Source organism: Triturus cristatus, chromosome 9, assembly GCF_964204655.1.
Source record: "Triturus cristatus chromosome 9, aTriCri1.1, whole genome shotgun sequence".
Taxonomy (NCBI): domain Eukaryota; kingdom Metazoa; phylum Chordata; class Amphibia; order Caudata; family Salamandridae; genus Triturus; species Triturus cristatus.
This window is the reverse complement of record NC_140592.1, coordinates 1,033,606,557-1,033,622,565: the sequence shown is the minus strand read 5'-3', so window position 1 is coordinate 1,033,622,565 and position 16,009 is coordinate 1,033,606,557. Positions and strand designations below refer to the sequence as shown.

Here is a 16,009-nt window from a genome sequence, read left to right as displayed (position 1 = left end):
TATTTTGCTCTCGGCATTTCTGGCATTCTGTGAGGCACAACGCGCGCAGCTATGCACACCAGTCCCAAGTCATCAGCAATGCGTGTCGGGAGAGGAGGGAGCCTCGCGCTACCTCAGAAAGCTGTGCGTCTTCACGCTCTTCTGCTGATAACAGTGCTTTCTGAGGGCCAGAAGTATCAGCAGAGCATGAGCGGCGGCAGTTACGCATTGAAATAAATGTCAGAAACAACCTCCTTATGTGCGACGCAAGACTGCAAAATTACCTTATAACAGCCCTGTACCGACCAGAGGAGCAAACACGTAGCATCTAATCAAATTACAGCAGGGGAGAGCCACCGTTGAAACGAAGTCAGAAATGTAACCGCATATCACCTTAGAAGTGTGGGATAAAGGCCATATTTAATGCTCTGCATTTTATAGTTATTAAGTAGATTCACTGGCATAATGTGTGACGCTTCCTGCCAGTGTCGAGTTTTAATGAACTGTTCCTTCATTTCTGGGACTTTTAAACCCATTCATTCTTTATTTTCTAGAGGAAGAAGTCAGGAGGAGTCTCGGATGGTTCCATCAAGCAGTATGGTCCATACACCTTTTTTGAACACGCAATACTGGAGATGTGTACAAGGGCCTGTGAGTGAGTGGTATACATTTGTTTACTTGAAAGAAAGAGAGATGGGAGCTGCAGCACACGGTGTAATGCACAGCACAGCTTTAGAAATGTTTACATTAAAGATGCTAACAAGGAATGTGATAACATGCAGTGCTGCTGCCTTAGACTATCACTTCCAAACCCTTTGATGTACCTTTCCCAATAGACACTAGCCTAATAAGTTTACCAGTCTGCCACTGAATAAAGTTCCACTACATTCTCAGAACGCAAAGAGCCCATGGCGAAGCATGCCAAGACAGGCTGATACTGTCTGTCATAAAAGAAAATGCTATTAGGTAAATATCTCATGACGTTGTCATGCCCTTAAAAATACTCACTGCATCATGAATAAGGATTCTTCAAAAACTATGTTCCCTATCCACGGATAAAGAGAATTTTAAATGTACAGATTTTCAATTTACATAATTTATGTTTGACAAACAGTTGGACCTCCAGCCATTATTGTTTGGTGCTTCTACTGTCAAATTGCCTTTGTATATAGATCCCAGCATAATCCGACCACCAGTCTGGATGTGAGATTCACTTCTTGCACTGCATTGTAAGCTATGCAATAGCATTATGTCATGACAAGGCATAACTTGAATACGTTGCTGGCCGGCATAGCTACCAGAGTAGCACCTGCCCTATCACCGTGCTACAAATTCAGCACTCTTTTGGAACCAACAGCACATTGCATTCTGGTACTTGTAGTATTGGTTTTCATAAGGTTTTGGCTAAAGAGAAACATTTGCCGAAAGCGTGTCACATTTACCTCACCATACATAAAATAATTTGAAACTAAACTTTACAGCTAGGCAACAGTGGTAGAAGATTCTAGAGTATTAGCAAAAACTTTCAAAAAACAACTATGTGTTGCATATGCAGGACCAAATCATAACATGCATTGCTTTTTCAGCCCGGCTGGCATTAACATATCATGGAAAGCCATGTTGTCTGGAGCACTTTTGGCAAAGGTTACTGGCATATACTATGAGGTAATCAAAATATGGTGGGCTGGTATCTACTGGACCATTGGAAGAGGGGCCTCTGCCAACCCAGCGGTCAGTTTGCTGAGGTCTAAATAAGTTTCCCAATCAATCCGGATTTGTAGAGCGTCGCTATTCACCCCGAGGGTGTCCAGGCACTGTCCTCTGGCTGCTAGGATTGGATCAGTCGAACAGCCAGGTCTTGAGTCCCTTTCTGAATTTATGGAGGGAGAGCGTGGTTCGGAGGTGAAGGGGATGGTTCTTCCAGGTCTTGACATCGAGGTAGGAGAAAGAGCGTCCTCCAATGTAGCTTTAGGCAAATGTGTGGAGTGAGGGCAAGGGAGGTGGAGCGCAGGTGTCTGGGGGGGTTGGTGAAAGTTCAGGCAGTGGTTGATGTATGCTGGTCCTTGCTCGTGGAGGGCCTTGTAGGCCAGGAGCGGCTCCTCCGTTTGAGCAGAGGAGCATCGCTCCACTTAATTGCCTCAGAGCAGAAAAATAAAATGGTAAAGTAGTTAATTCATTACCATTTTATTTTCCGTCAACCCATCCTGAACTGAGTGTCAGGACGTGGCGGGCTTGCTGAGTGGCAGCCATGGTGGGCTGCCTGTGCACTAGTTTATAGTGCGCATGTCCCTTCAGCCAGCTGTCTTGCGACGGCCAGCCTGACATGCGCACTATAAACCTCTCAACCCAGCTGTCCCAGGTGAGAGCCTACACAAGCCTCCAGTGTCCTCGGGAGCAGTGAGAGAGGTCGCTCCCTCCAATTCTGGCACTACTCTCAACAGCATGAGAGCAGCGCCAGGATTGGTTAAGCCCAGCTGGACTTGATGTCAGGAGAAGACGACAACCGGAGCGAGAAGGACGTGTCTCCGGAAAGCATAGTGAGTACCATTTAATGTATTTCTTTTATGTATTTAATTTTATTTATGTATTTTTTTAATGAATTAACCCGTTTTCTTGCCCCTCCAATCACCGTACTTTACAGCCGCCACTGCTGTAGGCGTGTATCATCATCTTGAATTGGCATCTTTTCTGCATGGGGGGCAGTGGAGGTTCTTGAGGTGGGGGTTATGTGGGTTCGTTTCTACATCTATTGTAACACAAAAACGTTTAACATGAAGAAAGGCTTCAAACATTTTATTTTATTTAGTTATTTCACCAATACATATATTCATGAGCGTCATTTAGGGTCACCAGGAGTTGCTGCTGCGACCCCTGGCATGCCCCTTGTGACCCCTGGCACTGCCTTTGCGACCCTTAGTATCATCAGTGGCAAAATCAGTGGCAGGAACAGAAGCAGCTCGTCCTTATGGACGACGATGGGGGCTTCACTCACCTCGTTTTTTGTCAATTTTTTATTATACTAATAGTGAATAATATTACATTACTCGCTATTAGTTTAATAAAATAAAATGGAGTTCAAATAGCTTGAATATAACTTTCCCAGGCAGCGGAGGTAAGTAAAAAAAAATGCTTTTAACTGTATGTATATTCAGTTTTGACTGTTTATTTAAGAGAGCGTGTGTATGTGTGAATGTCCTGTGTAGGCAGAGTGTGTGTGTGAGTGTGTGTGTGTGTATGTGATAATGCCTTTGTATTTATATGCATATGTATGTGTAAGTGAAAGTGAAGGTCAAGGGGCATGTGAAGTCACTTCCGCTACCCCAGGCATTTTTGGTGAATTGACGTCCATGCATATATTTGTATACCTAACTGCTTGAAATCACCTTCTTTGATGGGGTGGCAGAGAATATAAATTGTGATGAATTCTACATTATGGTGAAGCAAGGAAATTGCAAACCAAACGCTTGTTTTTCGATTCCATAACTAAGAAATTATGCATTCATCGTATTCTTTATATGTTTTTCTAGCATACAAACTAGAGGTGACATGACGTCCGAGTGGAACTTGACCGAGAGAGACTGCCTTGACAGACCAATGTTGGTCAGTCTGGTGGTCTAACGTGGACAGGTATTATTAGGTGCTTGACATCTCAGCTGGACAGTGTCTGATTGGGCTTCAAAGGGCTGTCAGCTTGAGAAGTTCCTTAATGGGGTCACACAGTCTTGGTGCATAGGAAGAGGAGGTGTGCATAGAACTGGTGCAGACCAGCTTTCATGTGTTGGCAGAATCCGCCTGTGACGAGAAGGGTGCTGCAGGTTTTTGTTGGGGTCCCTATGTGCAACCCTCCTTTCCAAGACGTGCAACCCTCCTTTCCAAGACGTCCCTCCTTTTTGCTAAGCCTATTTGTCGGTACTTTGGGGGGCAGGATTTATAGGGGTCAGCATCTGTCAGTTTAATCATGGGAGGGAGAGCAATCTGACAGTCCTGCTGCATTTTACAATGCACCATCAACTTCCAAGGAGAGACCCTACAAAGACATGGGGTGCAGTAGGCACAGTGGCACCGGGGCCCAGAGGCCCACTCAACCCCGGTTATTGCTCTATTTTATGTCATACAGCTGCTGCGGGGGCATTTCTTTCCTTGCACTATGGCAATTGACACCCTGGCTACCCTACTGGTAAAGACCCCTAAACACTTTCGACCTCTTAAACTGAAGCAATGGGTTTCAAAAGGCACACTTTACCACATCATTTCCTAACAGTTCGTTATGTAAATGTCTTCAAGCTCCGCTTTGAAATTGTATTTAAACGTTATTCAAGTTGTGTTCAATGTTGATGATCAAGTTTGCTATTAAATATGACATTTGTCCCAACATTAACTAATTGTTTGGAGATAGGGTTTGGGGCAGATGCACAATACCATTTAACATTTTTATGATCCTGCTGAGGGTTAACCAACTGTAATGGCCCGATGTGCTTAAAAATGCATATTAGGTGAGTAACTGTTATAACAAGCATTTGCAATGCAATAGGTCTCGCATTTGCGAGACTTTGAGCTACTGGCATTGTAAATGACAAACTTTTTATCTATGTGTTGGTTTTTGAAAACATAGAAATAAAAGGCATTGTCATTTACAATGCCAATAGCTTAAAACATTGCAAATGCGAGACCTATTGCATTGCAAATGCTTGTTTTTCTTCCTATCTCAATATTGCCATTGCTAGCAGATTCAGCATTCTCTCTGGCAGGAGCAATGTTGACAAAGGAAATAGGTCATGTTGTGAAGAGAAAAGGACATGCAGTTAATTCCCAATTCAGGATTTTGCATGTGATTGTAAAAGGATGAGTTTAATCCCCAATACAGGGTTCAGCGCAATCCTTCATCACATCGATGTGGTTGCCTTCGATATCCAACTTTATTAGCATTCTTGTCACCCTCATCATCGTTCCATTTCATGCAAGTCAACAACATCAGTTCCCATCACCCACCTATCAGTCACTACCTTTAAATTTGGGGACCCCAAGAAGACACAACAGTGCAAAGGATGTTGTCTCATCATAACCAATCACGCAAGCTGGTCAATAGGAGGAACAATCCCATCATAGTTCAGGAAGGAAGGGGGATGGGTAGTTTCACATCTGTTCATTAGATGATACACAACCACTGACATGAGCGGTCAGACCAAAGACCATGAAAGGAGAATAATCTCACACGTGCAGCGTGTAAGGTCTCTCTGATCATTTACAGAGACAGAATTACCATCACCCTTTTTCTATAATGAGAAATAGAAAAGTCTGGCAGAGAAGAAAGGACAGCAGAGGATGGCAGATGCAAATCTTCATCAGGTCCATCTGTCTCTTCTGCAGCTCACACCTTATTCTGAACTGTCCTTTCGACTAAGAGCTGATGTTAAATGATTTCTCATCCAGGTGACTTCTAGATTGCTATTTGCTCAGAAGTATTATTTCCTGCCAAGTTAAATTGGCCTCAATGTTTCGTCCAAAGGTTTCTGATACAGGGCTAATTAAATTGGTTGAAGAAGCTTCTGCGGACCCCCGCCACGGGATTTGAGTCACGAATGCGCACAAGGTCATATTTACTATTCTTTTCTAACCATGATAAGGCCTGTAGGGAGTGACATTCATTGAGCACACTGACATATTTACAAAACTTTTCTAACCACAATAAGGCATGTAGGGAGTGACGTTCAATCTTCACAAACTAAAGTGGGCAAATTTGCTTATGCAATTTGCACTGTATCCCTCACACCAGCCAATAAATACACTTGATGTGTGGCAGAGAGAATGTACTGCACAAAATACAAGCAGTATTTTACCAATAAAGGTGTGAAATATATTTTTGCCTGCAAGGTCATGGGTTTAGAGCTGTAAACCTCTCACTGATAATAACTGAAAACACTTATGTTATCATTGCAAAAGAAAAACTCTTCTATCTTTACATCTGACCTATATTACAGATCTTACATAAAAGCTGGTGGATACAACACAAATATGAATTACCTGAAGTCCAAAAAATGCCATTACAACCGAGTTGATTGTTCCCAAAATTCCTTCTGGATCATAAGGCACTGTTGTCTGGTACATCACCTATGGATGTGTAAAGAAAAGAATTAGAAAATATCAATGTGACTATGTATACTGAACATCATGTGCATATACTTCTTACCGCCTGCCTGCCTCATTATTTATTTATTTTTAAAAATATTTTTATTGTTTTTTAACAAAACAGCAAAACAATTCAGCAGAGATATCTCATGCAGCGTCCATCTGCCACAGGTGACAAAGATTACAGATGATACAGATAGAGTGATAGCCAAAATACAATGCCCCCTTATGACCCGGCGGTCATTATTCCCTCTGGTATGAGATGGCTCATACATCTTTCAGTGTAGTATAGGCTTAGAAGAGCAAACCCCCATCCCTATCCCATTTCAATTGCTGGCCTCCGCCTCTCCCTCGTCTTCTTCCATTTCTAAATTGTAATAGCTCAGCCATGGTTGCCAGACTTCCCGAAATTTCAGCGGGCACCCCCTTGCTTTATAGACCGTTTTTTCAGATCCCATATCCATGCCCAACAGCCACTCTTTCAGTGTGGGAGGATCAGGTCTTCCCCGGTACCTGGCTATGTTTCTTTTAGCCACTATAAGACCCAGGTTGCTAAGTAATAGTTGATACCTGGAAATGTCAACATCTGTATTAATGCCCAATAAAACATATTTGGAGTTCATCGGGATTTGTGCGTGTAATACATTGTTTAACTCTTGCACTATCTGCGCCCAGTAACGATGTATCTGCGGGCAATCCCATAGCGTATGAATGAAGGAGCCCCTGTCTATATGGCATCTCAAACACTCCGGCGTCTCTGCCCTACCCATCGCATGCAGTTTGGCCCGGTCGTAATAGACAATATGAAGGATTTTAAACTGGACTAGTCGAAGTCTGAGCTTGATCGCCACCTCTCTAGGATGCATCAGGGCCATCTCCCAGTTGATGTCTTCCAGTGGGCCTACCAGGTCCACCCACTTGCCCCGGAGTGTCTTTAGTCCGTCAGGCATGGTATTTATTAGAGTCTTATAGGTCCAGGAGACTGCCTTCTCCTGTATCTCCTCCTGCAATAATCGACCCTCTAACGGGGCATATTCTGGGAGCCCTGCGATATCTGGTTTCTGCGCCAGCCATGCATGTCAAAGGTGAACATATTTGTAATGCTGCGTATTGGTCAGATTGTATTCTGTTTGTAGATCTGCAAACGTCATCAAGGCGCCCCGCCGCGTTATATCACCCAGGGTAGAGATGCCTATAGCGTCCCAACTCTTAAACCCCTGTAGCTTTACAAGCTTGGGCAGGCGCCTACCCTCCCATAATGGTGTGGATTTCGTCAGCCGTTTGTCCCAGCACATCTCCCGTTCGGCCTCCCTCCATGCCGCAAACACTCTCTGCGCTGCGGATAGAAGGCTACTAATCCCTTGCCCCCCATAGATATAATGAAGGTGTGAGCGTTTTTGAAATTGCAGTCTCTCGAGGGCGTATGTGGGGTGGTCCTGCGTGCATGTCCCTATTCATTAAGAACCACTAGAAGCGCCGCTCCATAGTACGCCCTAATATCTGGTAGGGCAATTCCTCTGTTGTATTGACTGCGTTGCAGCGTTCTGAGCGACACTCGGGGGTGTCCCCCATCCCACAGCAGGGTGCGCAATCCAGAATGTATAGCAGTAAAGATTCTATCTGATAAGCTATGATATGTGTTTTGGAGGACATATAGTAACTTAGGCAGGGTAATCATTTTGAACATAGCCGCCCTGCTAAGCAGTGTCAGCGGGAGGCGCCACCATCGAGACACGTCGCTCCTAAAGTCTGTTAAGACTCGTTGGATGTTATGGGCGAGGCAGCTTGTCACGTCTACGGAGATGTAAAGACCCAAATACTGAAAGTCCTCCACAGTCACTGGAAGACATGCCGGTATGGACTGCACGTCAACGTGTCCTGCTATTGGGAAGAGGACTGACTTCCCCCAGTTAATCTTATATCCCGCTTGTCTGCCGTATTCTTCAGTCACTGTCAGAATAATTGGGAGTGTCTTGTCCGGGTTAGTAACATACAACAGAATATCGTCGGCATAGAGGGAGATGCGTTCGTCAGAAAGTTGACCCTGCGGGGTCCCGGAACCCCGTAAGGTCTGGGTGGGTTCTAATCAGACATGCAAGAGGCTCTAGAATAAGCGAGAAGAGCAAGGGAGACAACGGGCATCCCTGCCTAGTCCCTCTTTGGATGGAGAACTCAACTGATTTAACACCATTAACTCATACTCTAGCCCTGGAGTTAGTGTATAAAATATTGACCCACGCTCGAAAATTGTGCCCAAAGACCAGTTTTGAGAGAACCCGCCTCATAAAAGGCCAATGGACAGTGTCAAACGCCTTCTCAGCATCAAGCGATACCGGCTCTTCCTGTAGTCGCATCCAGCCAGTTTGCTAGTCTACGGACATTGAAACGTGTAGCGCGTTTGGGCATAAAGCACAAAGACCCGATTGGTCTTTGTGTACCAAGCATGCTATGACCGTCAAAAGGCACGTGGCCAATATAGAGGCCAATATCTTACTTTCAACATTAAGGAGCGAAATTGGGCGATAAGAGCTGCACCTCTCCGGGGGTTTACCCGGTTTTGGTATGACTACAACTGTGGCTTGACAGAGGTCTGGGGGGAGTGATCCCTCCTCCTTCGCCGCTAAAAACAAGCTTAGGAGGGGGGAGCAAGAATATCGCTGTTTTGCTTAAAAAATTCCCCCGGAAGTCCGTTCGGCCCCGGGGTTTTCCCCGACTTCTGCTTAGCAATGGCAGCCGTAGCTTCTTCTAAGGTAATATCCTCGTCTAAGACCTCTGTGACTGTCGTTTGCAAAGTGGCCATTTCTATCCCAGCGAGATAATCGTCTATTGTACATTCGTCCGTCGCCGAACGGGCCGAGTATAGCTTGCCATAATAATTCGCAAATGCATCCGCAATTGCGGGGGGCGTCGTATGTCGTTTCTCTACCTCTTCAATTCTTTCCACCCAGTTTGTGTCTCGGTCCTTCCAACTCAACCAGGCTAGGAGCTGCCACGCCCTGTCCCCGGTTTCATACAGTCTGTTGTGGGTGGCCAGAATTTGCATGCAAGCCTCTCCCTCCGCTAGGGCCCGGAATTCCCTGCGCGTGATCTCCACTTGCCTAACCGTCTCCACCTCGTTGTTTGGGGAGATTCTCTTTTCGAGTTCCAACAATTTACTCTCCAGACCTTGTATTTGTAAAGTTTCCTTTCTATGCTTACGGGCAATTACATCTTGTAGCCTCCCTCTGAGCACCGCCTTATAAGCCTCCTTGCCTCATTATTGTTATTTTTTGCATGTTATTAAATACAGAAGAGCAAGTTCTTGTGGAGAATTCCAATTGAAGCATCTTTTTGTCCCTCCTTGGTTTGGATTTCCCTTCCACCTTCACCTATATGCATTTTTCGAAAAATAATTTGTTTGAACAAATAAATGCACACATTTTATTCATTTGTATGGTACAGTAAATAGCAGAATTCTGTAGTTTTGCTTCAACTTCATCAATTTATGTGGATTCTGTTACATGGCCTGCAGAGATCATTAGATGCTTGCTGGGCTGATCTAAAGACATGTTTTTGCTTTTTGTATTATAGCCTAACATGTTGTTTGGTGCACATTTTCAAATTTCCTTTGGCTTGCTTATTTTGAAAACCACTGCTGTTTTGCTGCACAGTTTCTAAAGTCTCTTCATTGATATGACCTGATCTTTTTATTCCCAACACATCTCTCCCAATCACATCAGTCTTTTCTTGAATTAAAAACAAGTATCTTGATATGTTTTCTCCTTAACTTTCTTTTCAGTACATTTGCTGCATGTAGGTGCCACGAATCTGTCTGTTCAGAAAGTTCCATTACTATAGGCCCACACCAATGTGTCCTTACGCCAGGGCAGCTTATTTCAAAATCTAGCAATTGCAAGGGCCAACAATGACACACCATGTCTATTAACACATTAAGAACTCCCTATAAAAAAGAAGTGAAAAAAAGAACATGTTTAAGATACTCAAATTTAGATATTTACTTATCAATTTACATTAATATGGTATCTTTTATATAAAAGAATGAAAGCACTGACATTTCCGTACCATCCCTACCATAACAACAAATAGCTACTGGCTGGGAAGCCGCGGCCAAAACCTTGCACGTCTGCCAATACGTTCAAAAGCTTTGATATGTAAAAAAAAAAAAATCTACACTCTGCTTCATTGCGAATTAGGAGGGAGGCACATTTGAGCTTGTAATCATACTGAGGGAATGAGGATATTAAAAGAAATTGAGAAGCATCAGAAGCAAGGGCCTGCTTGCCACTGCTTTCTAAAATAATATAGCGATCTGATTCCAAATTGTATTTTGTAATTACACAAATACACATTTAGTAATATTAGAGTCTACCTTTAATAAGACAGTTTGAAATATAATATACTTATGCGTTTACCTCACCCGGAATGGTTCAAGGATATTCGGTGTTCCAGGCTAAATGTTTTGCTACTGGAATGCTCACTATCTGCTAAGCTCTCTATCCAGAAAAGAGAATGTTTCAGCTGGCTAAAAAAACGGTCAGGAGTGGCTCAAGATGTCACACATGGATTGTGGCCACTTGGCAAGAAGCATTTGCCCTCGAAACAAATATGTTGTGCGTCTGCTTTTAGAAACATATGAATAGATGCTGCAGATAAATTAAAACAACACAAACATTTGGAAAACTATGGAATAAACAGGGGAATTGAGGGCCTGATGAACAAAGCCATTCTGTGGTCTCAAAACCTGCGATGCACGAAAAAACTGGATTGCTAGTCTCAAAATGTCTTTGCTAAGTATTAAATGTATTTTGGGCTTCAGTAAAACGTTAACAAGTCACAAAACCGGTTAAGAAACGTATAACAAATTGTGATTTTGAAGGTGCACCTTTAGGGCGCCCCTTCCATATTTATTATGGTATGTATCAATATTTTGCTACCAAAATCCAGTCGCAAAACACAGAAATTTTATAAACCCCTCAAAGGAAGCGGTCACCCATTTGCAAATGGGAAGAGGTGTCCGTGGGAATGTTAAAAAAGCATTGGCATAGACAATAGGTCTCGCTTTTGGGACCTTATAAGTATTTAGTTATGAAGCACAATATCCTTGGTGCAACAACAACTGTTGCATGGCTAAACACTTATAAGGTCCCAAAGGCGAGACCTATTGGCTATGCCAATGCTTGTTTTCAGATATGCCCTAAGTCAAAGGAGTAGTAGAGGGAGTTTCTGTAGAGCCAGGCCGGATATTAAAATCCCCAAGCATAAAGAGGGAAGAATGACTGAGGGCCATAGCTGTACTGAATTCTAAAAATGCTTTAGCAAGCTAGAGATAAAAGAGATGGGGAATGATAGCCCAGTACCCCATTAATGACTCTTGTGTCAGGTACAGTGATCAAGAAGCCTAGTAGTTCAGCATCAGGAAAGCCAGCAAGTGTGACTGGACGCACCAGAACCATCTCTCGAAACAGAATGGCCAGACTGCCTCCAATACGCTCAGGTTGGGAACAACGTAGAATCTTAAAACCCGAGGGCCAAGCTGCAGAGGAGTCAGGAGCGGTAGTGGAAGTCTTCCAGGTTTCTGGTATAAACATTAGATGTTCACTAGAATCAACTGAAAGATTCCAAGTCTCCGTAGTGTGCTTGCAAAGGGACCTAGCACTGACAAGTCAAAACTTAATGGAGGAAAGGCCAAGTTCGTGCCTGCAGGAGAGATTATCTCTCAAATTTAAAGTGTGCGATTGTTCGAACTCAGGAACAAGCCAACAAAAGTTGGTGGGGATCATTATAGTCCTAGTGAGATCCAGGATAGTGGAGGCACTCCAGGCGAGAGTAGGGTTTGAAGACAGAGAGTTTTCTCGTCAATACTGCAGATGAGGGCAGCTTCCTTTATCCTGTCGAGATGCTTTGGGGCAACCGGCAGCATGGCAGGTGCAGCTAGCAGCAGACGGGGCATGAACGGGTCTCAGATGGACTTGCCTTCAGCTCACCAGCGGCATGAAATAGCCACTTCAACACAATAGAATGGGTGTGTCCTAGTAGGGTTGTCTGGCAAGGTAGAAAGCGTTGTACTGGGAGGAAAAAACAAGAGGGAGGAAAAAACAAGAGGGAGGAAACTGAAAACAAATGGAGCCCAGCAACTCTTGGTAACGGTGTCTAGCTCCCAAGACGGCACACCTACGAGTAGTTTTCATGGTGCTTGGCAGTCCAATCTCTTTCTTGAGTGTTTATTGCCTGCCTGGTCGAATTTCGCCTTCCTAATGTTATTCTGCCGAAGGTAATGCCCGCGTGCGGGCGGTCAGAGCCAAAGTGACTTGAATGGCTTAATAAATAGCGTGCTCGTGCTTCAGAATTATGAACAGCTGTAGTTCTGGTTTTGGCCACTGGGTGGTATTAGTACTCTACTTTTGGAGGCAAAACATTAGCTAGGAATAGTGTGCCTTTCCTTTACAATGGAACACAGTTATGCATTAACCATCTGTTTCCAATTAACGTGACCGCGAGACAGGCAAATGTAAACAAGCGCGGGTGCTATAATTGGAAACAGATGGTGCAGCTGCTCGCTCCCGCAAGGTGGATGCTGTACATGCACGAGTACTCATTGGAAACAGTGCAGTACATGCACGAGTTTTCCAAAAAGTACAGACCAATTCCAAGAGGTCATCTCCTAAGCAGCGCTTGCGCGCTGCCTTAGGCTCGACCTAAAAAGGGCTGTTGGAGACATGGCAACTTTTAAACAAAAAAAACCCTTTTCTTTTTTAATGCAGCCAAGAAAATGGGTAGCATTAAAAAAGCTGACTTTATTTAAAATGTGATCACAGATATGGTGCTCTGCTGACCCCAGCAAAAAAGGGGGGTGGGGGGGCACCCTATTTTCCAATGGAACTAGGGTAATGAAGGCCAAAAAAATAGAATAATGTTCCAATAGTAATCATTTAGAAACATTCAATGAATTGGCAGAGATTAACACATTCAAAACCTGCTATGACAACATTGTTCATCTCTCTTTCTAGTTTGCCACATTTTTTTCCTGAGGAAGACCCTGTCAAATAATCTATACGGATTGAAACATTATATCGTAACCAAATTTACATTAATTGCTGGACTTTGAGAAATTGATTCAATCTATTTATTTCTGCCAATGTATCTAAATGATTACCATTGGAACACTGCTCTATTTTTTTTACTTCAGCAAGAAATCATCCCTGTGGTATCATCCAATCGCAGTGAGTCATAATTTGCAACCAAGCACATAAATATTGATGATGGTAAGATTGCAACCCACCACAATTCAAAAGTTTGTGAACGGAGTACAGAGGTCAATTTGAACAAATCCTTTTAATTCGTAAAACAAAATAATTAGTGCGCAATGCGTAACAACTTTTTGTAAAAGTACATTTTACACATCAGGCCCTAAATTCCCCTGTTAACTGGTACTAGAGTCGAGAAAGGTATAAGAGGGAAAAAAAAATATTTTAGTTTAACAATTGGGAGCCTTCCACCTAAATTAGGAGTGTTGGCATGTGTGATGAGCCAAATAAAACGGAGCACCAGCAAAGTCAATAAAAAAAGCTGAAAAAACATTCAATCAGTGTATGAAAATGGAAAATAAAGGGGTGTACTAGACAACAAATTGAAATACAGAAGCCTTTTAAAAGATGCACTCACTGTGATGTCACTGAAAAGTTCCTCAGATAAAAATTAAATGATGTGTTAGCATAATATCTTATGGAATTGTGTACATGAAAACAAATAACAACTATATCTCACAGGATTCGCCATCAAGGTTCCAGATAGCAGAGCTTTCAAACAGTACAGTGGATAGAAAGTGAAATTAAAAGAGACTAGACTTCAGCAGGGCCCACCTCGGGGATATATTTTAAGGAACATTTGTTATTTTATTGAACATTCATTGTCAGCACAGACCCTACGTTATGTCGATTTATATAGTGTATAATCACCTGTGAGGGTATCCAGGCGCTTGAGCATGTGTGTAGGCATGTGATCCCTGCAGAATTATATGAAGATTTTCAGCTTCTTGCGGAACTCAAGAAGTGAAGAGAGGCTCCGATGTGTTGTGGGAGGTTGTTCCATTCTTTGGGTGCCATGTATGAGAACGACTGACTCCTGCTCTGCTTTTGTGAATGCGGGGGTGTATATGCAAGTGAGAGTAGGTGTCGAGCTGGCTAGTGAAAGTGTATGAGGCAGTTCAGGTATGCTGGTCTGATGTTGTTCAAGGCTTTGTATATGTGCATGAGGAGTTTGGATTGGCTGTGTTTGTGGATGGGGAGCCAGAGGAGCTCTCTGAGGTGGGTTGAGACATGGGTGTGACATGGGAGGTTGAGTATGAGTTTTTCAGTGGTGTTCTGAATGGTCTGAAGTCTGTGCAAGAGCTGTAGAGTGTATTGTCATAGTCGAGTCTGCTTGTGGTGAGTGCTTGCATGACGGTTCGCCTGGTGTTCGCAGGCAGCCACTTGAAGATCTTCCATAGCATACGTGGGATGTGGAAGCAGGCAGCACTCACTGCACTGACTTCTGCCATCATATTGATTTTGTCGTCCATTATGATCTCCAGATTTCTGGCATGGTCGGTGGGTGTTGGTCCTGGCTCAGTTGGCCACCAGGTGGCATCCCATCAAAAGATCTTTTTTCCAAAGACTAGTACTTCTGTCCTGTCAGAGTTGAACTTCAAGCAGTTGGTTCTTATCCATTCTGCTATCATGGTCATGCAGTTGGTGAAGTTGATTCTGGTGGTAGTGGTCTTGTCCATTAGAGAGAGCATGAATTGAGTGTTGTCAGCGTAGGAGATGATGGTGATGCCTTTGGATCAGATAATGTTGGTGAGCGGTCTCATGTAGACACTGACCACAGTCGGGCTGACTGCCGATTCTTGGGGAACTGTGCAGATCAGGTTCTTGGTCTCCGATGTGAAGGGTGGCAGTCTGACTGTGTGGGTTCTTCCCATAAGGAAGAAGCAGATCCAGTTGAGTGTGGCGCCTTAGATGCTGTTTCGTGAAGTCTTCTGATGAGAGTGTTGTGGGAGACTGTGTGGAATACTGCGAAAAAGTCGAGCACGATGAGGGCCGCTGTTTCTCATCAATTCAGGATGGTCTGGATGTCGTTTGTGGCTGTGATGAGTGCTGTTTTGGCGTTATGTTTTTTTCTGAAACCTGATTGAGTGTTGTTTAGTAAGTGGTGTAGTTTGAGGTGGCTTATGAATTGCTTGTTGATGGCCTTCTTGATCACTTTGGCTGGGTAATGGAGTAGGAGATTGGTCAAAAGTTGCTCAATTGGCTCAGGTCAGCTGACAGCTTCTTGAGTAGTGCGTTGACTGCTGCATACTTCAATTCTTCCAAGAATGTGACAGAGGTGTTGATTATATGGGTGAGGGCATTGCGGGTTGGTGATGCTCCAAGAGTGTAGACGTGTTAGGGGCAAGGATCTGTTTGGGGCTCCTAAGTGGATGGTCTGCGTGATTGTGGTTCTATCTTCACTAATGAGAGTTTTCCTTTCTGTCAGGTGGTCGTCTTGGGTGGTGATAGGTAGGTTGGTAATGGGATAGCTAGGGTCTGGCTGGTGTGGAAAATTGCTGTAAATCTTTGTGATTTTGCTGTTGAAGAAATGTAATAGGTCATCGCAGAGTTCTTGGGTGGGGTGATGCTTCTGATGAAGGTCAAGGGTGTGGTGAATTTCTGGACGATCAAGATCTACTTGCAGCTGTTGGAACTCCCTTTGATGCATTCAGCTAGTGCTCTCATTGGTGTCTCTCAGTTGCTGGTTGTAGATTCTGAGTGCTGCCTTGTCAGTGGTTCTATTAGTGGTTTTGTGGCTGCTTCTCGATATTCTTTCTAGATGTTTGCTGTGTTGTTCGGAGATTCAGAGGTCCTCTGTGTACCAGCTGGCCTGCTTG

The 16,009-nt window shown here is 43.7% G+C and overlaps 1 protein-coding gene across 1 annotated transcript in view; it reads right to left on the bottom strand.

The window, feature by feature from the left end:
- HGSNAT (heparan-alpha-glucosaminide N-acetyltransferase) overlaps positions 1-16,009 on the bottom strand; it is a 507,378-nt gene that overhangs the window by 127,525 nt on the left and 363,844 nt on the right. Inside the window, exon 14 of the mRNA XM_085626788.1 lies at positions 6,001-6,087. Within this exon, the coding sequence (XP_085482914.1) occupies positions 6,001-6,087 (87 nt within the window). The remainder of the gene's footprint in view (positions 1-6,000; positions 6,088-16,009) is intronic.